Source organism: Arvicola amphibius, chromosome 4, assembly GCF_903992535.2.
Source record: "Arvicola amphibius chromosome 4, mArvAmp1.2, whole genome shotgun sequence".
Lineage (NCBI taxonomy): Eukaryota > Metazoa > Chordata > Mammalia > Rodentia > Cricetidae > Arvicola > Arvicola amphibius.
This window is the reverse complement of record NC_052050.1, coordinates 78264212-78290722: the sequence shown is the minus strand read 5'-3', so window position 1 is coordinate 78290722 and position 26511 is coordinate 78264212. Positions and strand designations below refer to the sequence as shown.

The 26511-nt window shown below is 35.0% G+C and overlaps 1 protein-coding gene across 1 annotated transcript in view; it reads right to left on the bottom strand.

Moving 5' to 3' along the window:
• Gabrg2 (gamma-aminobutyric acid type A receptor subunit gamma2) overlaps positions 1–25972 on the bottom strand; it is an 81405-nt gene extending 55433 nt beyond the window's left edge. Inside the window, 2 exon segments of the mRNA XM_038326974.1 lie at positions 433–601; positions 25869–25972. Coding sequence (XP_038182902.1) covers positions 433–601; positions 25869–25972 — 273 coding nt within the window.
• Between the last annotated feature and the right edge of the window lie 539 nt (positions 25973–26511).

Below are 26511 nucleotides of genomic sequence, written 5' to 3'. Positions count from 1 at the left end.
ATAGAATGAGAGACTATCTGAGCCCGTTTGACTAGACATAGGTTAGTCCATCCCCCACTATGATGTCAAATACTGCTTATTGCTAGTGTCTCTGAAAATTTAGCTGGGTATCACATAGTTGTGTCTACCCAATACCTTCTCTGCTATTCTTCATTTTGATTTCTTTTCTCTCTGGTGTTATTTCATCAGGAGTTTTGATGAAACAACAACAGCAACTTTTTAAAAACTAAAACCTTTTTAATATCGAGGACAATATCTAGCAGGTGTAAAACTTCACCATTGCTACCACCAGGCTTAAATGCTATTTATATACCCTTTCTTTATATTGAAAATTGTAGGATTATAATTTTAAACTTTCTGGCTCTTGGAATATAATATGTGTTTTTCTAATTAAGTAACTAGGCCTGGTGGGTCCCCTCTACAGCACAGAACCCAAAGCTTCTTCATACCTCCTATATCAGGCCGGAGTTTGTTGTCATAACCTTCCAGTAGGTTGTTTAAGATGACAGTGACGTCACCCTCGGGAACCTTTGGAGTCAACACCCATGTTTTATTAGAAGTGTAATCTTCATAATCATCATCTGATTTTTGGCTAGTGAAGCTAAGGAAAGAAAAATATTAGTCACTAAACACAGATTACCCCTGAGTTGACTTCTACCACAAACCAGCCAGAGGAAAGGAGGAATGAGACGGGATTGAGGGAGTGAAGGGAAACCGCAAAAAGTCTCCCTGATGGTTAATCTAACCAATTATAATGTGCAGATGGAGATTAAAATGTATTAAAATGTTTCTTACACTTTTCCAGAGTGCTTTGCCCTCCTGTCTATGAATAAGACATGTATTATCTCTTATTTTTGCCTTTCAATGTTTGCTGTTCTTCTCACCCACATGCCCAGCCTCATTAAAGACTTCTTTTTTTAAAAAAAAATTGTGAATGTGATATTTAAATTATTGTAAGGCAGTCTAATGATTCAGCCATAATGTCTCCTTCAAGGAGTTAATTTACACCAATCTATTAATGAAACTAAGGGAGTGATTATTAGATTCACTCGCACACCCCTCAGTCAGGCCCCTTCTCCTCCACCTGAGCCACTTAGGAAGAGTTCAGGCTGACTGCCTTCTTGTCCCCCGGGCTACATGATGTGTATTTTCTCCAGTTTCTTGCACTGAAGGCTAGAGTCGTTCATTTATCTTTCCTTGTTAAGAAAACTGTACTACGAAGAAAAATGCAGTTGCAGGCTTTAATTCATTGTTTGTCACAGCAATATTAACTGAGCTGGATGTACTGTATTCATATGAATAAAATTAGTTGTTTTGACTGATCAAATGGTCTCAGGTATCCTGTCAGTCAGTATTATATGCTGAAACCACATGGAAAATTCCTCATAATTGACAAAGAAGGGAGAAATTAATTAGGAAGATGAATTGAACTCTGTGATTTATAGCTTCCTCTGATCTAAGTTCTAGCTCCTCCCCTCCCACATGCAAAATTACTGTATTTTTCTGGCTCTAGAAAAATTTAAGTTCTGGCCAAACCCTCACCTTTCACTTTCAACAGTACTGCAAGAAATCCGGGGATTGTGAAAAGTTAACAAATGAAGATAGACACCAAACCCTTGCTTTTAGCTTCCTTTTCCTAATCATGTTAGAGAATGGATATCATTGGGTAGCAGATTGCAACTTTGCCCTGATTGTATATATATAGATTTAGAAATTTCTCAATTACATTTATTTATTTGGAGTTATTTATTCAGGAGTAAGAAAGTGTGCCATGGCACACCCATGGAGTCAGTGTTTTATGAGAAGGTCAGAAAACAACCCATGGTATTCTGTTCTCTCCTTCTACCATGTAGTTCCTGGGGTCAAGCTGGGTCATGGGGGCTTGGGTGGCAAAGCCTGTACATGCTGAGACATGTAATTTTTTTCCTCATGCCAAATTTCACATTTCCTCAGTCCATATAATTACTTGCACAATGTGGATGTGGTAAATAAATTTAAAGACGTGTACATTTATACATAGGGATATAACATTTCAGATGTGTATATACACATGAATGGATAGACAGAAAATAGATGATCAATAATATGTAGATGTCCAAAATGGTAGGAGAATGGTGACTGAGTTGTTAACGTTGGTTGCAAAGAAGATAGAAAGTGATGTTTTAAGAGGAACACTAGTTAGATTATCTTAGGAAGCAAGGACAATAATATTGTTTTTTATAGCTTTGGGAAATAATATCTAATATTAAGTTAGTATGAAAAGCCTTATAGGAATGCACTAGTTAGTAAACTAGTGTACATGTAGTTCACATGATGTTTTTTTCCAAATAACTATAATTTTATTGAAGTTAAAAATGTTAAGGTAGAACAAATTTATCACTTTAAAGATCCCATAACATGCACAAATCTTTAACTTCATTTACTTTATCTAGAGTTTTGCAAATATTTGGGTAAACTCTTCTTAACTAATTATACAAATCAAAATTATTCAGTAGCAACATTATTATTAATTATACTTTAAGTCACCGACATTTCTTTTTTTTGAGGTGGTTTACAGTTAAACATTTTTTCACTTTTTTTTATTAAAAATTTCTGCCTCCTCCCCACCTCCCAATTACCCCCCTCCCTCCTCCACTCCCCCTCCCTCTCCTGTCCAGAGAGCAGTAAGGGTTCCCTGCCCTGTGGGAAGTCCAACTTCCTCTCCCCTCGATCCAGGTCTAGGAAGGTGAGCATCCAAACAGGCCAGGACCCCCCAAAGCCAGTATGTGTAGTAGGGTCCAAATCCCATGTCATTGTCCTTGGCTTCTCAGCAGCCCTCATTGTCTGCCATGTTCAGGGAGACCGGTTTTATCTCATGCTTTTTCAGTCCCAGTCCAGCTGGGCTTGGTAAGGTCCGAATGGATCAGTCCCACCATCTCAGTGGGTGGGAGCACTCCTCACATGATGTTTTTGACTGAGTAAACAATGCTTCTCTCCAAAGACACATGTTATTAAATGAAAACCATAGTATAATGCATGGAATACTTTCTTACAAGTTACTCGTTAGGGACACCTCAGAGGTCTCCAAAAACAACAAACGCTATCTTGGTTACCCACCATAACCACATGATATAGACCCTTATGGCTAAAGATACCACACATTTTGCCTGTAAGACTTAGAGAAATCAAAAAAAAAAAAAAAAAAAAAAAAAAAAGACTTGGAGAAATCAATCTCAAGCAAAGTGGGAAAATCCCACCTCTTGGCTAGGTTTATTGTGCCAGAAAAAGCTATGTAATCTGCTGAGGAAAAAAGATATCAAGGGCCTTACCTGTCACTCAGTGCTGCATACTGCCGGATCTGCCATTCAAGAATGTACCTGTGTTGACTAGTCACTCTTACGGGGTAACTACATGCTTTCTTATAATTTGAGTTATCTTCCTCCAGGGGTATATGCATACCTAATACTATAATCCTGGATCAAGACCCATTGTTGGGGAAGTTACAGGCTCTACAGTAGTACCTGATATTATTTTCATAAATTGTCAAGCTGTTTCCTGAAAATTGTTTACACCCTCAGAACTAGACTATTCTCAGGGGAATGTATGTGTATGTGGGGAGCCCCAGGGTGAGTAAAAAGTGGGAATGTTGGGTGTATATCATCACATATTATAACATCCATCTATAAAATTCTCAAGCAATAAATTTTTGGAAATATGGAAATTATATAACTAGAATATATTTATGTGTTGTAAAATTTGCAACCAAAAATTTACAAAACTAATAAAGTCCATGGACAAACATCTACAAAGACACTGTTTTACATTTTGTATGTTTTTTCCCTCATTTTTTTATTAAAAATTTCCATCTCCTCCCCCTTTCCTCCCCTCCCTTCCACCCATAACCCCACTCCCTTCCTCTCCAGGCCAGAGAGCCATCAGGGTTCCCTTCACTATGTTAAGTCCAAGGTCCTCCCAACTCCCCCCAGGTCCAGGAAGGTGAGCATCCAAACTGACAAGGCTTACACAGAAACCATCCATGCTGTAGAATCGAAGCCCATCGCCATTGTCCTTGGTTTCTCAGTCATCCTCCACCGTCAGCCACATTCAGAGAGTTAATGAGCATAGCAGCTCCAGATAAGCATTGCTTCCAGAGTGCCTGGACTGGATAGGGTGGACTGGCAATATTTCAACACCTCTCCAAAGAAAGCAACCTAGACAAGTTCTCTGCTAGGAAATGGCCTCTAGGGACTCAATTCCTCATTTCACCAAAGCACTGCTAAGCACTGCCGAAACGAACTCTAATCCTATGACCCAGATCTGACTATTGTGTTTGGGGGAGGCTTTCTAACAAGAAACATTAATTTGTTTAGTTTATGAAGAAAAGAATATCGTTAGTCCATTAAGAATAATCATGATAGTATTTCATTACCATAATAATCCATGCAAAAGTGTGAGTGCCTTTTAAATCTTTAATTTCTCTCTGTGTCTCTGTCTCTGTGTCTCTGTGTCTCTGTGTCTCTGTCTCTCTCTCTCTCTGTGTGTGTGTGTGTGTTCTGTGTGTGTCTTTCCCTTCTCTCCCTGCTTCCCTGTCAGCCATAGGGATTCCATTTTCTTTAATATAAGAAGATCATGATTAGGTGTTTTAATTTTTTTATGGAAATTCTCATGCTAATAAATAAATATTCCAAGCACAGTGGTGCATTTAATTTTTCTTGTCTAGAAACTAAAATCAAAACTTTATTTAATATAGAAATAAAATAGGCTTGTTTAGAAGGAAAGATACTGAACTTAACTAATGACTCTCAATTTCATCACTTCCTTACCAACTCCTGAAACAAAATTCTGATTATTAAAAATGAATACATCAGTGGTAGTTTTATTTCCACACTTCAGAGTGCCCAAATAGACACAGAGAGAAATTAAAATACAAAAAGAAATAAGAAACATATATTTAGGAGACAGGTAAATCTGGTTTATCTTTATATTAATTCTCATTTTAGTGCCTGGAAAAATTTATTCAAACTTAGAAAACCACAAGTTTTCATCTTTAAGCATGGGAGTTTATCCATACTCATATTACACTGAATACTTATTTAGCTTCTAGGTCCAGAATTATTATGGTGAGGTGACCATTGCTAGGTTTAACATCATAGCTCCAAAGTGTAACTAAAGCATGAATCCGTAGAGCTGTTTCAAGGCATTTACCTAACATTACTTCAGAAGAACTAAAAACAGATGCTTTCCAGGAGGAAAAATAATGAGCCCCTATATTATAAATAAACGAGGTTTAGTTTCTCCACAGCTCTTCCAGCTGAAATCTAAATTAAAGGGGATGATGCATGATCTGGGATCATTTCCAGATTTGTCTAAAAAAATAAATAAGAGGCAAAAATCTTCTCTCATTCATGGCAGGCTGTTTCATTTGGTCTATAGAGGTAGGATGTCTGTATTTACAAGGGGCTTTGTAAGGATGATAGTGTCTGACCAATAAATGAGGCATCCTGTGGAACTGTGGGCATGCCTGTGTACAAACAGATGGATCATGATTTAAGACAATCTATCTACTATGGTTGGCTTGAAAGCACACAAACTTGAAAATCTGAGTTCAGGAACCAGTCAGCATCCCCTGGGGAGGATTTAGAGTTATTATTTTCTGTAGTATCTTAAAAAATACCATATAGAGGAAAGGAAATGCAATCAAAATTGTTCTTAAGTTAATTGATCATAATTTTTTTAAAATTCACTTGAATGAAAACATCAGAGGAGTTGTGGCCACAAACCTTCAGTCTTCTCATTTCTGGAAAACATAAAGAGGTTGTCACAGGTCATTTGGCCAAGAGTTCTGGATTAATAGTTTAAAGATTCTCAGGGGATTTTCTAGGAAGCTGAACTATAAGATCCATCTATAGTCATAACTCAGACTCTTTAATAAATTTCCAGCCATACACCTGTCACCCACATTCAGAGGGTCTAGTTTGGGCCTATGATGGTTCCTTCCTCATCTGTTTGGAGTTGGTGGGCTTCCATTAGCTCAGGTAAACTGTGTCAGTGGATGTCCCTATCATGGTCTTGACCTCCTTGATCATATTCTCACTCCTCCCACTCTTCAACTGAACTTTGGGAGTTCAGCCCAGTGCTCCACTGTGGGTCTCTGCCTCTCTTTCCATCAGGTACAGGATGAAAGTTCTATGGAGACATTTAAGATAATCATCAACTTGACTACAGCACAAGACCAGTTCGGACACCCTCTCCTCTATTGCTTAGGGTCTTAGCTGGGGTTATCCCTGTAGACTTCTGAAAATTTCTCTAATGTCAGGTTTCTTACTAGCCCCATAATGGCTCCCTCAATCAAAATATCCATACTGATTGTATTGGCTTTTGGAGAACCCACTTTTTGGATGGATACCTTGCTCAACCTAGATATAGTAGGGAGGACCTTGGACCTTTGTCAAAGTAATGTGCCTTACCCTCTCTGAGGAGTGGATGGGGGTAGGGTAGGGAGAAAAAGTGGAGGAAATGGGAGCAGAGGAGGGAGTGGGAACTGGAATTGGTATGTCAAATAAAAAAAAAAGATAGTTTGTTTTCTTATTAAAAAATAAAATAATAAAAAGCCAAATGGAATATTTTAGATAAATTCATGTTCCCAGTCTGCCTTAGTCATTTAATCTCTGTGTTGTAAATCATAGTATTCATTTTGTTTCTGTCTTTACACATTAACATGTGGTTCTAACTAAGCCATAACTATAAACATTACCTCTTCTTCAAACTGATAATGAGCTATTTAGGAAAAGGCAGGGCTTGTAAGAAAAAAAATACAATTACATAAACAATTAAAATACTTGATTTTAGTACATATGTGGGTTGTTTGGAAAAATTAATTAGTATTTATTGAATTTTATATTTTCATCTATGTCAAATTCTAATAGATTTACTAATGATCCAGGTTAAATGGGAGACTCTTTATTATACCCATCCAACATAAAAGAGAAAACAGTTGGACAAATTAAAAAGCCTCTGTTGCTTCATCTGAATTTCTATAAATCCATTGATACTCACTTCCTCAAAATGCAATATATATTTTTATTTCCCTAACATAGGTAAGATAGTTAAATAAAACAAAAAAACAACATTTATTTTTATGCTTGAAATACTTTTAAAATGCCAGTGTGGTATAAAAATCAGTTGCACTACTGCTATGTCGGTACTGATTGCAGGTTTCATTTGCAGACACATGATTCACATGAACAGTATTGTACATGTCATTATAGCTCCCTCAGGTCATATATATAAGAGAAGAGATACCTTTGAATCATTTCTATTACCAAATTCTTTTACATTGGCGGTTTTGCTCTCTTAATTTTATCTACAGGGATGGAGAACTATCTGAGCCATGCACTAGCACATCTGGCTTTATGCAGGCTCTTGAGATCTGAATTGGAAAATTAACTGATCCACTGAGCCATCTTGTTAGCCTAAGAATAAATGTCAGTAGTTCTCCAACTGTCTAATGCTATGACCCTTTAATACAGTTCTTCATGCTGTGGGGACCCCAAGCCATAAAATTATTTTCATTTTTACTTCAGAACAGCAACTTTGCTACTGTTACAAATTCTAACGTAAATATCTGTGCTTTCCCATAATCTTAGATGACCTCTGTGTAAGGGTCTTTCAGCCCCCAAGGAGGTTGTGACCCACAGGTTGAGAATTGCTGCTCTGTGTGTAGTCGTCAAAAAGACAACTAAAAGATTATGTACAATAAGTGATGATTCCAGATCATTTTCCTTTGGGGTATAAATGAGTTTGTAACTGAGACCAGTGAATAATAAGGCACCTTCAGCACAAAGTAAATAACATTCAAATATCCTAAGCTTGACCTTGTAGACAACAATGATTTCACAAGCCATACTGAGGAATAGCAGCAAAGCTTGCAGTTAAAGGTAATGGATGTGATCAGCTGCCCCATTTGGAGTTGAAATTGGGTTTGAAAAGCAACACTCAGATGCAGCTCCTTCCAAAGGCTGTATTTGAAAAGGGAGGATTTCTAGAAAGCTTGTGAGCAGGTAAAAGAGATGCCTGTAGATACTGGTGCAATGGTGGGTGCGGGAGAATCACTACAGTCCGGTGAGATCTGGGGCTCCATCCTGCTTTCTAGATTGAGAGTTCAGAAGGATGTCTTGGTTTCTGTGAAAAGCGGACTTGAGACAATGGTAATTATGATGATAATTATGATTGAAGAGTCTTCAGTAATTTTACATAGCTGACTTTCCTGAAAGAATGTTAACTGACTTACTAAGTAACTTCTAAGAAGGAGTAAGATGAATGGGAATTAATTGTGCATGCGTGCAGATCATTCTGAGAGCAGATTGCCGAGTTTGGAATGACTTTCGTAGCTCGCAAATAGTTCAGTTCGTTCAATTAGGTTTATATCTGTTAATAAGTGTAACACTTTGACTGAATCAAATATCATACATATATACCAGTGCATAAAATGCAAAATATTTATTAACAATCATCACAAATTATGTTTCATTAGCTGCAATTAATCTTGACTACTACTGTCAGAATCTCCAAATTAGCTTAGAAAACAGGAACATAAATAATTATGACAGGTAGGGTGACTTCAACGTGTGCTGACACAATTTTTAAAATGTGAATTAAAAAGCAAAAATACAAAAACGACAACAACAAAAAAACCCACTGGTTCACACTGAGCATGACTGTTGATGCTTGTATTCCCAGCACTCAAGAATCCATGCAAAAAGATTCAATGAGTGTGAAGCCAGTTCAGACTTTGTAAGAATTCTAGACGATATAGGTTACATAATGAAAACTTGTTTGAAAAAATAAAAATAAAACAATAGCAACACAAAATCAGACCCTTTCTGTTTGTCTCTTCCTATTGTCTTGCATACTGTCAAAACAAACACTTGCTTTGATAATTTTGTCAGTAGTCACTGACATCTCTTCATTTTCCTGCTTTCTTGTTTAAATTCATCAGAGAGATTAAAATTTACAAAATTTGCTTTAAAAAGAAAGAATACTTTTTTCCAAAGCTCATAGAAAGTCTCAAGGAGGAGGACGTACTGAAAGTCAGTATCTTTAGCTAGATGGTGAATTATGCCTTAGAATTTTAGTTTGATTATTTATCCCTCAATAAAATTATGGTTAGAATTAGCTTCCCACAAAGAGTGTCCTTCACCGATATAAAAAGAAGATTGAAATGCACTAGGTGATGAAGCAAAACATGAAGCCAACTGCAAAACTCGCTTAGAGCAGAGTTTCTGCAGAGAAAGGGCAACCAGCTTGTGTTCTCGGATTACTGCCATGAGCCATCTTCTTTGGGACAAACTTCTTGTCATGGTTTTTTATTATTTCACTTTAACATTTCTCAAAAATTGTGTGATGTCATGGAATGACTTTTGCTTTCATATACCTTTAGAAAGAAAATATTTTGCTATTAACTGTCATGGGCATCTGTATATTCTATAATACTGTCTAACAATCTTCTAAAAGACATGCACGATGACATTCATAGACCCGTTACTGTGTTGATCAATAGAAATGAGTGTAACTCAAATGGACAGCAGAATTGGTAGTTAAAATATGGCATCTTCATGCAATCAATGCTCAGTCCCAATGAAGTTAACAAACTGTAGTCAAATGCAACAAAATAAATCTGAAAAATAAATATCTAAACAAAACATGCAGCACATAGAAACATTCATGAAAATGTGATATACACTTCAATGTCAGGATAAAGTCACTCTGGTGATAAAGTGAGGATGGCAGTTAATTGTGGCAAGGGAGAGAAGACAAAGACTGGTAAATAGATGAAGACGTTTCCTGGGTTTGTGATAATATTTTCTTTTCACAGTTGCTTGATAAAGACATATTTTTATATCATTGTGCAATTCTCCATCTATCCTCCATCTATCTCTATTGGCATCTTGTTCTTATTTACATTTTATTTCACAAAACAAAGACAGCTTAGAGTAATCCAATTTAACCAACAAAGTTAGACATAAGAAAATTAGACTCCTCAGTAGCATCTTTCAATATCATCTAAGTCCTTGGTATTTGCTAAGATTTCCAATTAATATTGTTATTAAAAAATTGAATAGATCAACAAGAGCATGTGGTGTTTGTAAAACTAGTAAAAATCATGTTAATTTCTTATTAAGGTTTTATAAATAATTAAAGCTAATGTGTAGTTGAACTGCCTCTGTTATACTCTATTGCCACTAATATCATTAACTGCCAACCACTCCTATACGTGGATATGCAAATGGGGTACATGGCACACACTAGAAATAGGTTCTAGGTACCAACAGCACAAAATTAAGACCACAAGCAATAAATTTTGACCATGATACTCATAAGACAGAAATAGAGTGTTAGTATTAAATATAATTATAAAGAAATGTCAGTATATAATTAGTAAATAGGCATGGTTTTACTTAATCATTTATAAAAAACATCAATTTCCTTGTTTAGAAAACTGATAACAGTACTATTTTCTTGATAATTGTGCTGGGGATGAAACCTAAGGTGTTCTGCAAGCTAAGCAAGAATTCTACCAGTTTAGCAGTATTACATCCTCAGATTCTGTATTACTTGTTCTCTTCTCGCTGAAGATCAAAGGTCAATTTTCACAATAGAATTAATAGAAGACATAAAATCTAATGAAGAGGGGTGTGTGATTATATACACCATCAAGAATTGCCTCAAGGAAGAAATAATGTGAATTCCTTTATATATGCTAACTATGGCATCCAACACGACATAATGCCACTCCCTCCAAATCAATGTCCAAGCAGGATCTGGACAATTCCTATTTAATCCTGCATGCTAAAATTATTTGGAAGTCTTTATAAAAACACTAATGCTGAAAGAAACCTTAATTATGTCTTAACTGATCAAAGGAAGTCAAAATCTGGGTTTTCAAATGATTTTGAGATGTGGGATAATTATGAGTTATTGAAGAAACAAGACAGAACTTTTTGGATACACTTTCCTAAACATTTTAAACTTCTCTTTCACATTTCAGTTTGGGAGTAAATAATCATTTGGGAATTTCTGTTACACAACTCAAAGTACATTGACAATAAGAAAAAAGCATTGTCTTTAATATTTGTGTCTTATTAAGACAGCATTTATTTGACCTAAATCTTTGAAGTCATTCTGAGGGAACAACTTGAAATTTCACAGAGACATAATATTAAAAGACATTAAACAACATATTTTGAAAGTTTTACAGTTTTAAATTACTTTCTTCATATCTAATCACATTTGGTAAAACTCTCAGTTGCCTGTAATTGGTATTCAACCCTATTTTTTAGTTTGCTAATCTACTTTTTAAAAGAGCAATAACAAAATCAACTTGTCTGATAGACAAAAGTCATGTAATAAAAGCTTTGTAACATTGTTCTGGTTTTATTGCAATTACTTTGTAGCTGTCATCTATTATGAAAAGTGAGACTAATTTTCTAGTTTTTAATATTTTTAAATGAATTTATAGAGATTATAAAATTATACTGAATCACTGGTGCTTGGCTTTCTTTTTGTAAAGTATTCAGTAAATATCAGTTGCAGAGATATGGTTCAGTGGTTCTGAGGACACAGTACTCTTCCAGAATACGTGAGTCAGGTTCCAACACCCATATCAACCATTCACAACCCTAAACCTCTGGCGTTCAGGCCAGCAGTACTCTGTACTCACATGAAAACACACACACACACACACACACACACACACACACACGCACGCACGCACGCACGCACGCACACACACAAACAACTTTAATCAAGAGAAAATAAACCTAAAGTATCAAAATACATATTCAATATATAAATTACTGCATGTCACTTAGTTGTGAAATGTAGGAAGAGTGACTGAATTTCGAAAATGATGCTTTATAGATTTAAATCTTCTAGTCCTTTAGTTAATCAGCTTGTATTTAAGACTCATGCAGAAGATGCAGCTGGAGTTGGACAGAAGGAAGTGCTAAGTGCAAAGCTGGTATCAAACACCTTCTTTCTATTCGTGGAGACAAATACTTGAGCAAGTAGAGAAAGGCAACACTTAACATGAAAGACAATCCTAAAGCTTTCTCTGAGCAAGATGATGACTAATCTGTCTCCCAGCGCATCCAACCTGACATTGAGGTTACATCTACTGAAACACTTCTCTCTTCACCTTTAAAATCTTAATGTTTTCTGGGAAAATGAGCATTTTCATCCAGAACACAAACTACTTTAAGAAGCTGATAAAACTTTTGTTTCTTTTCCTACCAAGGATAGAATTAAAATAAAAATGAGATCATTCATATACACATGCACAAATTTCATTTGTTTATAAGACAGCAAGAAATGGACAGGATGACCTCTGTGTTCTCCCAGGCAGTCTGTGAGTGAAAGTCAAGACTTTTCCAGGTACTGTGAAATCTGAAGGTCACTAAAGGCAGGTATATGAAAAAGAAGGTCGGCATGTAATTTCATAAAATATGTCCAGATACATTATTTAATATGTCTGTATATGTCCATATACATTGTTAAATGTATCAAATTCAAAGGCATTCAAACAAGATTGTTTTGATGTTCCCCCATCTAAAAACTTTATAGTGTTTTTTTTTCTGAGATTGAAATGTGTGCTTACCTAATAGCTACTACCTCAAAATGTTAAATTTGGTTTGTGTTTCACAAATTTAGACGACTTTCCAAGAATTATATTTGTCCTTAAACTTGGGGCTTCAGTAATGAATATTTTATTACTGAAATAGTACTTGGTTTCTTTCAAATTTGTTAGGCAGTTTAAGTATTTATTTTTAGAATATTGATAGCAAATAACAGTCCCAAGTACTTCTGTGTGCAAGTTAATTTCTGCAATGGCAACGAAGAACCCTGCTGTCAACAAGAACAAGAGAGAACTTGTATGAGCTAAATATGAATGACAACATCCGTTAGTGGACAATTTCCCCTATTCTAATTTGGAAATGGTTTTATGGAGTTTAAGTTTCAGCATATTTTAATTCACCATGTTGATTTCATTGACAAATACAAATTTACAAGAAAAAAACAGTTTCTACATTTCATAGATTAATAAATTGATATTTTTATACGTCATAAAATAGAGAAATAGAGTTATCGTGAATTCCTATTGCTGAATAGTTAAAGCAAAAGAGAGCTGTAAATCAGGGCATTTGAAAACACTTTGGTGAGACTATCACATGAGCAGATGGCAGCAAAGCAGGGGAATCTCTGCTGTGGGCTTTAGGTTCTTTTTGATGACATCCTTAGCTTTGGGGTTTGTGGAAGCTAATGGCCTGTTGAACCAAGACTCTCCAATTTTTTTACCTTCACAGTCAAGAGGCAGTGGTCATTGGATGACTATTATGAGGCCTAAAACAGCCTAAGAAAATTTTTAATCTGGATTTGCAAAAACATTTCCTAATCACAAAATTTTATTCAGTCTTCAGCGAAGCTGGATCTTACTTTTGCTACCTCCAGTTCCACTGATAAATTTTACAGATAAGAAATTAAAACGTTTGCTAATCCTTTCCATGACAATGCCCTAGAACATTTAAATCAATCAACTAATAAATATTTTAATTTGTGTAAGAGGAATTGTTATTTTTTAAATGCTACCATTTTAGCACCACAAAACTAAATATGTATAAACAGATCAGTTAATTATACAGAGATAATTTTATAGCTGTTATAAATAAATTGTGTTTGAAATAACTGGACTACTATAAAAAATAAGAAGTGATTCTTGGCCTTATTTGGATATAGGAGCAGATGAAATTTCTGAGCAAGAAAGAGGCCAACATGTCGTTATTGAACACTTGTGTGTGCACTGCAGAATTCATTATTCTCTAGAGGATGTCCATGTATCTTCTTTAAGAATGACACTGATGTCCAGAAGAATTCTCACCAATTCAAAATCTTTACCTGAGCTACAGTTTCAATTCAGACTACTACTGTAAGGCTGGGAATTTGGAAGTAGCTTCCTGCTTCCCAAACCCTTTCTTATAGCTGCTCTACCTTTGGTTACAGTATGTCAAACATCTGGTTTTAGTTTAGTGCTAAAATTATGTCAAAATCCTATTCCCATAAGGTCTTTTATTATTCTAAACCATTCTATTCATAAGTATAGTGTTTTTTAAATCCCCCAATTATTTCAACTTCACTTAACTAAAAAAGAAATCACTATGACTTATTCATTGACCAGAATGGTTTCTCCCAACCACCTATGAAAGGTAAATTTCTGTCATTTAAAAAGGGTTCGTGTGTGTGTGTGTGTGTGTGTGTGTGTTATGCCAAGGATAAGACTGAAACAATTAAGTACTAGAAATACAATAAATACTTATTAAAGGTAGAGAAGTCAGGACATGGAATGATGGGATGGATTGATATACTTGAATTTGTTTCCATTCCACATTCAACAAAGCCCTCCAAAACTCATAAAGTTAATACTAAGTTCATAAAATCATGACACATATTTGGCCATGTCAGACCAGAGTAACATGAGTGGAATGTTGGGGATGTAGTTGTTTGAAAAATGATTGAGGAGAAAATATGTCTTAGTTGTAGAACTTCCTTGGGTCAGGATAAGTAAGTGAAAGAGAACAGTGCATAGGTACGCCATTGGTTCTGAGTAAAGTAATAAAGGTACGTCTGTAATGTCACCAGGTATAACATGTAACTTTATTTTAAAGGTATGTTTTTTATTCTATAATATAAATGCCATAAGATCAAGTGTTTAACTTGTTCAGCTGTCTTTAGTGTTTTCATGGTGCGAGGAATAGAGCAGTTAAGTCATCTTGAAAGTAAATAGTCAGCCAGGGTATCATATTTTAGTTCCCATTTATTTCCAACTTATGTCTTTAATGCACTTGAACTTTTTTGATGTACTTTATTGAGACTTACCCATCTGCTAAGTGTTTATTTGGAAAATTACTTAAAATCGGTATTTAAAGAGAATGAATTGAATGATGAGCTCTCACTTTTTGTGCATCTGCAAGGGTGTCTTGGATGCTTGTTCATCAGAGATATTATACAAGGAAAAGTGGGGACAACAATGAGTTTTAGAAAGAACTGTTCTTTTGAATCTGTAAAACTGTATGTGATCTTCTTGCCATAGAAGCATCTGAAAAACCTCCAAAAACCATAGTGAGTATTTAGAGAAATATTTGAATGCTTGCATATCTGTGTTTTAACACATTGTTGATTTTATTTTCTATTTATTAAATTCTATGAATGGTGTGTGTGTGTGTGTGTGTGTGTGTGTGTGTGTGTGTTGATTTGTAGTATGTATGACTGGTGAGCTGCACTTCATTCCACAATATTGGCACTTTATTAGCTCATCTTCAAAATTATAATTACTTCTGTAAATATTATTCTACTTAAGATCTCTCTTTTAAGCTATGAAATAGGAAAGAAGTATGTGAACAGCTCTAAAAATCTGAGGTAACTCTTTCATGAAAATTTTGTGTTAGAGATAGCTAGTCTTAAAGAAATTGAGAAATAGATAGTAAACTCTGATACAGCAAATGTAGAGAAAATAGAAAATGAACCTGGTGTTTAAAGACATCTAATTAAATTCAGTGTGTCATACAAAAATATTCTGCCAAGCTGGGGAATGTTCACATGAGAAATTTACCCTGTAAATCTCAGATTTTCAGTCCTACAGGCCTGTGAGAAGAAAAGTTTCATTCATAATATTTTAACAATAGCCAAGGATACTTTTTTACACCAGTTCCAACACACTAAGACAACCCCTTTCCTTTGACCACAGCAACAATGTTAGAGTTGGTTTGGGTTACCTACAGCATGAGTTATGAATTATGGTGCATAATTTTGAGAGCTTAGAAACAGATAGTTTTTTTGCATTTGAGTAGGGGTAGAACCCTGTGATACAACTTGACTGTAACCTCACGAGAGGCTCTGAGCTATAGCTGCCCAGCTAAGCTTGTCAGAGCAGTGTTTTGAGAAAATCTGAGAAAGATGTATCTATTTTATACTGCTACCTTTTGGGATAACTGGAAAATGATACATTCTAAAGCTGTGAAATTTGAAGTAACTTTTACTATTATGAACTTGAAAACTCTTCTACTAATTAATTAATAATATCATACCATAGCTATTTTGCATCTAAAAACTTCCATGAATGGAAATTAAACATGGTCTCAAAAACACAAAAAAGAATGCAATGATAGTATTGTCCCATTAACTTCAATCTAACACACCATGAAAATAATTAGGTGTAGTAAAATTTAACAACAAAAAGCAACACCATTGTATCCCCTATCATCATGTTGAACAGTAAAATAAGCATCAAAGAAAATACATAGACATTTAATTTCACTAATACTAAATTCACAAGTAGGAAAAAAACCCATGTCTGCATGAATCAGATGAAATGTTATCAAGAAAAACTCATCTAGCTATTCATTAAATCTTACACAAATTACTTATTAGAATAGGTTGTTATTGAGAAAAACTAGTTTGGGGGCTATTTCTTCTGTGTCATGAGTGAGTTAGTAGAGAGCAAACATGGTGTCAGAAATGTATTTTTGGTGCTGATGCCGTAACCTAGGTGACATGTTTTCCCACCTATGATCAGTTCTATGAGGCATACAGAAATTGAAGTGATAGTCATGACCACAAATCACAAAATATCATCTTGCATTTTTATCTTTCCCAATATTCTCCAACCATTAAATACATCTATTCTGACAAAAAGAAAGTTGACTGTCAAGATAAGCAAACAAGGTCTGTCCTCAATAATGAATTCAGTAATTTTGTTTAGCAAATGAATGTCAATAGTTTGTTACCAACTATTGGAAAATAAATGCCTGTTTAGTTTTATATGAGGGAAGAGTCACCTAAAGTGATATATATTCCTATAATTTTTGTCCATATCATTTTAGTCTCTGGTTCACAGAAATAACACACTTAAAATGAATAGTGCAGGCATTCCAGAAATTACGGTCTTTCCCCCAGTTTTATTACATCATTCTAGGTAAGAAAATAGATGAGAAATTTAGAAAACAAACTAATTAGAAATTTTAAAAAAATGCATGCTCACAAAATTTAGATTTAAACAGAGGGAGACAGAATATTGCCTTGGCATAGAAACTGGCATTTGGGAAAGAATAAAGACTAGGGAATAGACAATGACCCTGCAGTAGCAAGAGAGGTAATAGCTACAAGTGCATTTACCAGTCACTACACAAAGTGACCTGCCAAAGAGAAATTCAACAAGATGACTGAGGCTCACTGTGTAAGAAATAGTCATTAATAATAATAGATAATAGTAAGAATAGCTATAAATGAGTGTCGGACCAAATGCAGCTTAGTAGTTTGTACCCTTCAGGACATGTCACAGGCTAGGATGTATTGCTTAAGAGCTGTTTTGTCTCCATCCATCACCAGAAGAAGGTTCTATGGTAATCTGCAAGATAATCATCAGATCATCAGTGTGGCTATAGGACAAGGCCAGTTCAGGCACCCTTTCCTCTGCTGCCCAATAAACAAGCTGGGGACATCTCCTTGGACACCTGGGAACCTGTCTAGAGTCAGACTCTTGCCAACCCTAAAATGGCTCCGGTAACAAGACCAGTTGGAATGGGACTGATGGAGCAAGTGATCAAACCAGACTCCGAATGTGGCTGATGGTGGAGGCTTACTGAGAAGCCAAGGACAATGGCGCTGGGCTTTGATTCTACGTCATGGGCAGGCTCTATGTGAGCCTTGTCCGTTTGGTTGAGCACCTTCCAGGACCTGGGGGGAGTTGGGAGGACCTTGGACTTCCCATAGTGTAGGGAACCCTGACTACTCTTTGGCCTGGAGAGGGAGAGAGTCGGGTATGGGTGGAGGGGAGGGGAGGGAAGTGGGAGGAGGGAAAGAGATGGAAATTTTTTAAAAATAAATAAATAAATAAAAGGAAAAAAAGAGTTGTTTTGTCATTGTTTGTTTTTTCTTGGTTTGTAGCCACATTTGATGGACTGCAAAATTTAGAAGAAAGAGAATATGGAAAGAATCAAAAATTTTTTTTCCTTCCATTACCTAGTTAAATTTTATTTGGGCATGTGGGGGACAAATAGCTTCATTAAACTGATCTTTCCTGAGATAGAAAGTAAAAAAGGAATAATTTTAAAATTTTTCATATCGATTGTCAAATAAAGGAATAACATCTTAAATTTGTATTTCTTTGGCTATGTCTGTACACTACAAATGATTCCACCCTTGCAGCACAGCATTTATTTATTTATTTATTTAGTTAGTTATTTATTTAGTTAGTTAGTTATTGTTTTTGGACAGGGAATTTGAACATAATTGGTTATGTGGCAGTTAATTCATTAACATAACTATTAGAATCATTTTCAACAAAATAGTATTTTTTAAAAAACTAAAAAAGAATAAAATAAGGTAAAAACTGCCAAGGAACTAAAAACTCTTATGTTTACCTTTATATGACACATCTCATTTTGCTTTTAAAATCTGAATTCCTCCATCCTTGTTGTTTTGGCTCTGTTGTATTCAAACTATCTTACTTTAATATTTCTGGAGTCAGCTGCAAAATACAGATGGTCATGGTATCTTTTATGACTGTATTTGACCATTTATATCAAATTGACAAAGACTCAGAAAATATAAATCAATAAGAAATAATAGAAAAATATATCCACTGACAATTAAATAACCATAACACCTTGTTTTATATTTATATACAAATATACATTATATTTGTTACATATATATAATTATAAGCACTATATAATAAATATATTAATATCACTACACCTGACTTGTTTATACAAAATATTGGATGGAGAGGGCTCCCTAACTTCCTATTATATATGGGAAGTTGTTGAAGTAGAAGTATGTAAATAGACCACAGTGTGACTTTTATCACTGCCCTTTGTATTTGTGTGTGTGTGTGTGTGTGTGTGTGTGTGTCTGTGTGTTTTAAATAATTCTTTTCTAAATACTAAGAGAGAGGTTTAGGACATTTCAAAAATGTAGATGTCTTCAAAAATAAATATCATTAATATATAAATTTGTTATATTATGAAAGATCACCCCAGAATTATACTTAAAACTGTGAGGAACAGGAAAAGAAAATAGCATCAGTTTGTTAAAACTGTGCAACAAGGTGTTTGCAGATGAATCTCTGATGTTCGTGAACTTCTGTCCCATAATTTCACAGCACTAGAACCCTGACCTTTTTTTACAGTATCATTAACTCTATCTAACACCTAACATTTATCTGGTTAAAGCTTAATCATTATTTGTATACCTTTCTGGTCATAACCTCTACCCAAATGTATTATATCGAAACTCTATGAGAACACATCTTGTGCCTCTGTTTCTCTGTAATTCCACACTCAGTCAACACAGAAAATCTAATTCAAAAATATACCTTTTTAAATATAGAAAATGTTTATTGATTTATACTTCTCTTGCTTTTGCTTTTGAGATAAGGTCTCTCTGCTTAGCCTAGACTGTCCTGAAATTTACTTTGTAAACCAGGCTGGCCTTGAACTCTGGGAGCTCCTCCTGCTTCTGCCTACTGGGTGCTGGTATTAAAGACATGTACCACTACATCTAACTCATTTATACTAAATTTTGTGTGAAGAGTATTCAATACCCATGTATTTCAAGTACATTTGCAAAAGCAATTATAAAAAAAGACTGGTAACTACCAAACAACACATAAGACCATCTATCAATTATTCTTCCACACCACAAATATATATTAAATATTGACATGGTATATTTAGTTTTTTGAGACATTTTCCCATAAAATTGAATGAATAAATTGCAGAATCTACTTTCTATATGCCCTACTACATAGACTTGTTTCTGTAGCTGAACTTTTATTCATGGTAGGGTTTCAATTACTATAAAGGATCTTTGCTTTTAAAAACATCCCTTGTTTTGCTCACTGCTATGCTATTTTCTGTTCTTTTGGTTTTCTTTATGAATGGGTGGAGAGTGTAATGTCAGTGCTACGTATTTACCCTTCACATGGTACTTTATCTATGCACAGCTGTACAATGATCTTATAATAATATAGAATTATTACCATATTTATGCTCTTGTAATATAATACTATAAGGATTAATATGATTTGGAGTTAAGTTTTCTTTTTACCCTAAGCCACTAATGTGTAACTTAAAGGGGGCTTTTACAATTTCTTGTAAAGGACGTTCAATATCCAGTATAGAGTACAAATGAAAAAGGAACAACTCCCCCAGGGAAGCAAAGTGAAGAGGCCTCTTGCAATTCACAACAACCTGTGTGGTTTCTAACACTAAGAACTGCATTGTACTTATCCAGTGTTTTGTGTATACTAGGAATACAACAACAGGAATCTCGGGCTTTCCTGAAGCTGATATTCAAGAATTCCTCGGTCCCTTAATCAACTTGTTTCTCTGTTATGACAGGTCTTTGAAGAAAAAAGTGTTATCCTCATAATCTAACTAACAAGTCTATCGAGGGTATAAGAATGCTGATATAAGCATTATAGTAAAAACTGAAAACTATAATTAATACTTAGAAACAGAAACTATTTTTACTCCAAAAATAAAAGCATCAATGCTTTGATATTAGGAGGTCCCATACACAGCTAATTAAGCAAGCTCTAGCATGATGTAGGTAATTAACAATGTCATCCTTTAATATGTACATATTTGAAAATTTAAGTTTCCTGACACTGATAAAGCTACGTTATTTCTGCTTTGATATTCAGCATTATTAACTCAATTTCATCATTTCATCTTTTGCGTTTCTAAGAATTTTGTAAAAAAATAAATAAATAAAACTACTGAGCAAATTTTCCTGTGAGTTTGCTCGATAGAGAGTGAAGACTTTTGAACACTGATAGCATTCCATAGTAGGTCCTGCATAATCAAAGAATTGCAAATTGAACTAGTTCTTTCTTACACATACATGATAATTTGGGAAATGTATTTTCTCAAATACAATTCTAATTTTGGATTTAAACCATTGCATTATTTGTATGTTCTTAAATGTAGAAAGCCATTGAATAGCAAGATGTGTCTAAGTATGTCTGTCAGAGAGTACAATGTGATAGCTTTTAATGGTGATATAATTGGTAAGTACTAAGATCTCAAGGAATCCTCAGAAAAAAATAGATTAAATATTTTAATTTATCCAATGGATATCTGGAGCTAAGATATCTTTTCTAAAATATGTTAGACCTGATATAGTATAATTGGGCTTTATTGAAATGGCATGTGTTTGTATTTTTTCAAAAACAATTTTACCAAATGATTACAGAGCACTGATTAAAAGTTCTAATTAAACAATCTGGAAGTTCAACCAGATTGGGTGTCAAAACAGCCAGGATTTCACTTTGCATAGATATTCCGTGATTTGTAGTTGTTGTTTTTGCTTGTTTCAGGTCGATGTCAAGAAAAGGAATCATCTGATTGAGGATGTGGCTCAATTACATTGAGTGCTTAACACATCCATATTCTAGAAACAACTCCCAGCAGGATACATGCTGTGCAGAATTAGAGGAAAGTAAGGCATCTTATAAATCAACCATAAACATATGTACTTTCAAATCAACTTTTGTCCTATGTGTAGATATGGTGAACTGTATATTTTTTGTGCCAATTATATCTAATCTTCATTATGGCATGGTGAAACTCTCTTTATCACCCAAGCTTGACAGGTTAAGAAAGAGAATTATAGACAGATTAGGTAGTTGGCTTAAGGACAATAGATAATCAGAAGTAACAATATGAGATTTTTTTGTGGATTCATACAGCAAAATATCTGTGCTTAATGCTAAGTATACATGTATCATGTACAAAGTAAGTGTTTAAGCATGTGTGCACATATAGTGTGACTGGTTTTATTTTAAATCAGTCACTAATTACCTCTGGTATTTTGGTTTTAATTTACCTACCCTCTGTTCCTGTAAGTATGGCAGCCTGTCAAGAATACTTGTGAGTTATTTGCATTGTGATTAAAAATTTAAACATCCATGTTCAACAAACTGAGATGCTATAATCAACAAGGAATCATGGTCCTGGTAGGGTAATATGAACAACAGGAATAATGTCCCTGCATTCAATCTTGACTTCCTTCCTGCTTGACTAGAAATTATAAAATTTCTAAACAAGTTTTTACCATTAACTTAAATTGTGGTGAATTATTTTAAACTAAATATAAAATGAATCTAAAATACCAGAAAGGTATCTATGGATTCCATTAAAAAAAAAGTTTAATTTTTATACTGGTGCCAAGCACAGTCTATAATTCAGCCTGTAGCTCAGTGTGAACTACCCAAAGTGAAACTTTAAAAACATAACAGAAAACAGTTTCAAAATCCCAACCTGCTATCCAGGTATTTGGTATACAGTGTGGTGGGAAAAGGATTCTTGGAAATTCTGAGTCATACTTACAGCCTCTGTTTTTACCCTTTCACGTGAGGTGCTCAAAGAAGACTAACTAGGATCCTATGTCTACAACCAAAGCAATTCTGTGTGCTTATGAAAAACAAAAGTAGTTTTCTTGAAAAAATAAGGGAAAGCATTTGTAAAGATGTAGAGTAACAAGCTTGCTGATGAAGATTAACTCTATAAACAAGTTGGTTATATTGAAAAATCAGAGTATTTCTTTTATGTTTATGCTGATGATCTGCAAAACTGAAACTCAGTATAAAACATAATTATGGCATTAAAAAAATCAAAACTCTTAATATTTTATCTGAAACACACTTTATCCAGCAAAAATAAGAATACAAAATAAATATAAGCATTAAAATGACACAAAATAAATATGTATGTACCTATTTATATGTGACAAAAATTAATTGAAAAGAACCCATAAGTTTGACATAGAGCAAGAGAGGGACATGGAATATTTAATGATGTTATAATCTCTAAAATAAATAAATTAGAACTACTAAAACTTTTATTTAAACGAAAAATTGAAATTGTCAAAAATTCAATCTAATATGTTTCTGCTCAACTAATTTTTAAAAAATAACTATCTGTCAGTCTAAATATAGTATAAGATAATTTTTGCCAATCAAAATAAAATGTCTCTCTTTGTATACCAATTTCCTACTATTCCCAACCATTTCTGCTATATTTTAAAATTTACTAATTTTTAAAACTCTGTGGCAGGATGAATTTATATTAAAATAATTTACAAATTTTTAAATTTGTTTTAAAATATACTTGTCAACATATGCTGTTGTGGTATATAGAATGTGTGAATATACCAACATAGACATTTATGTAGCTTGTATGTCAAAATGTTTCAAACAATTTACACATGAGATAAATATAGTAACATCCTCTATAGTTTTAATTTTTGATTGATGGGCATACTTGATTGATATACAACTAGATAACTAATAGATAAAGAATTGATTTTATATGCCAAGATGAATAAAATTGTAGGAAACACAATATTTATGAATATTAACTAGGGCAATAATAAACTAATCTAAATAGACAGACAACATGCCCATTTTTCTTAAGGAACTCTGAGAACTTGTTAAAATTAACATTCTTAGACTTCTCACAGACCTCATGACTCAGAATCATCCAGTGTGTGGTTGAGGAATTTCCATTTTCGTAAGTTCCCAAGTGATTCTCACAAGTTGTAAACAAGATACAAGGCAGTGGAGCATATTTCAAGTTTATGAAATTCTCACTTGAAGGAGAGGTATAAGCTTTCAACATACTCGCTCTGATGATTTGATTTATGATTTATTTTGCTTTTGTGTTGAGATAACCAACTGAGTTTGGTCATTTAATAGGAAGAGAAGCTTATTTGAAGTGTTACAGATTAAAAATGTCTTTTAAAGTTTCTTCTCCTACAATGCTCATCACCTTTCTCTTACTACTATTGTTTATGACATAAAATCTGAGGATTCCATTTCTTTTTATAAGAAACTTTTTCTACCCCACACCTTTGCAACAGCTTTGGAGAGCAAATCTTCTACTTTCTCCATCCATACTCAGTTATTTAGATATGTCATCTAAAGGACTGCATCGCATGAAACTCTGACCACATTCTCTGCACAAAACTGCAATGGCTATTTGCTTTATCATTACTCCGAGAATACAAAAATACATCTATCAGAGTATTTTCATAACACATAAATCTTAAATGCTATCATATCATAAAAAGTAATAAAATAATATTTAGGGGTAAAAGAGAATAATTTGGAGGCGAAATATATAGGAATATACTCAAGCAGTTGGTTAGAAATTGTTTACTAAAATTCATGGAAATAAGAAGGAAAGATACATTCCCCCTTTTCTGATCTAGATTTTATTCCACAGGTTTCATGGTTTGTAAAAGTACAAGAAGAAATGCCCTATTTATGAGCACTCTGATTCCCAAAACAAAGTTTACAAACTTACATAAAATATGTAACAGGAAAGTGTGTGGTGGTTTTGAATAGAAAAAAGTATTTAATGGTTATACTATATTCTGTGACATATAATACTGTTTCCTATAAATGTTGCTTTCCTCTTCTGAGACACTTTTTCAATTTGTGTGTTTTAATGAAACGATCTATCTAAACTCAGTGTTTATTGTTGTTAAACTCTTAGTTTATCTCTATTACAACAGCTCCATTAACTTCCAAGAAAACTTTGGAGTAGTGTTTTGATATCTTCAATAGATTTATGTTTTTTTATTGGACGTGGGGGATGGCACAGACACAGAAGTATTTCTTACAATACTTGATTTTAAAATGGAAATACAGATGAGCATACTATGAAAGAGCGGACTTCTAGCCTGCTGTAGGTTCTGACTGGAAACAATAATGTGGTGAGAGCTACATCATGAATAGAAGCATAGGCACTGTGCCTGGTGGAGGGGATTCTACTCTCATAGGCTTAGTTCAAAGAAGTTCTAAATAATCTAGATGAAACCCATTTCAGGGAGCACTCATGCTCAGGAATTTTTTGGATCCTCCTCCCGCTTTATTTGTGCAGGAAGACTGTGAAGCACTCATGCATGCTTCACGATTTTGGCATTGCATTCACTTGGTTGAGCATGTTTTCAAGACTGCAGCCAGGCCAGCTCTGTTCCAGATAAATTCCCTAAACATTCATTGAACTATATTCACTACCTTATGTTCAGTAGCCCCTCTACCATCTGATGGTGGGAGCAGCAATAACTCGTGCAAGGTCCCCAGATTCCTGTGCTGTGCCTTGGCCCACTGGCCTTCTGACTACATGGATGTCCTCTGAAGATTTAGAGATACTGATACTGTTTGTGGTTTGGCAAGCCTCTTTACATCGGGCCCTAAGCTGGACTGCTGTCCTTGGTGCTGAATCGTGTTTGCCCATCTGGAAATCAGCTGCCGGGTCAATGGGGCTGGATAGAAAACCTGGCTGACTGAATACTCAGGTGCAGGACCAGAGAAGACTGTAGTGTAAAATAGAAAACGCGCTGCCCCCGCCCCCAATACTCCTTCACACAGACCACGCTAGTGTTCTCCAGGACCCCATTTTTAATTTTCTCCTCCAGACCCCCACCCAAATGCCTTCAATATGGCCTCAAATGCTGGCGTGTGCGAGCACAGCCCCCTTTATATCAGATTGCAGCAAATTCAAATGCTATTCCCCGAACACAGAGTCTATGAGGTGAGCTATAGCGCTCAGAAACACGACACAAACAAATAAAACCAACAGATAAACCCATATGTCCTTCCTCTCTCATCCATATCTCTCCCACCCCATATATTCACTCTTCCCTAAATTATAAAGCCTAAATGCCAAAAGAGTGTCTCAAATCTGGGTGGTCTCCCTGCTTCCACAACCCTATCACTCCCCCACATCTCTCTATAGCCAAACAAGATTGAAAACGGCCCATCTTACCCCGGGTAGAGCGATAGCAGGAGCAGAATCCACAGCGTCATTTTCTGTGAAAATACAGGAGAGTAGACTGTGCTTCCAAAGCTCCATGTATTTGACGAACTCATCGCTTTTTTTTCCTCTTGCCTCTGGGTTGCAGAAGAATCCCTCCCCTTTGTATTATTATTATGCTGATGATTTGATGCTGGCTCCCCCCACCTGCCTCTAGTAGGTCCCGTCACTCATGAAATGTATTGCTACCAGCTTCAAAAATTAATATTCAGGGGGCAGAAATAAAGATCAGTACAAACGCTCGCAGATACCATCAAAGCGTCAGCTCGGGCAGCAGCTTCCAAGTCTGAGAGGATAATATAATTGAGGGGGGGGATGGTACAGGCAGAGATGCACACGGAGGCAAATGAGAGAAACAGAAAGGCGCTCACTTTCATGCCCTGTGCGCTCCCATGAACTCCCAGGGGTTTGTCCTTTTAGATTTGTTTATGTATTTGCTCTCTGTTCTTTTCTCTCTTTTAGATGGGGCTGTGCTCTGTTTTCGTGATTCTGCTGTGTTTCTGTTGAAAAGAAACAGAAAGGGGAATCACTAGAGGCTCTGCGTGATTAACTCGTGCAGACTAACTGTGAGGTCAAAGTGGAAGAGATGTGAGGC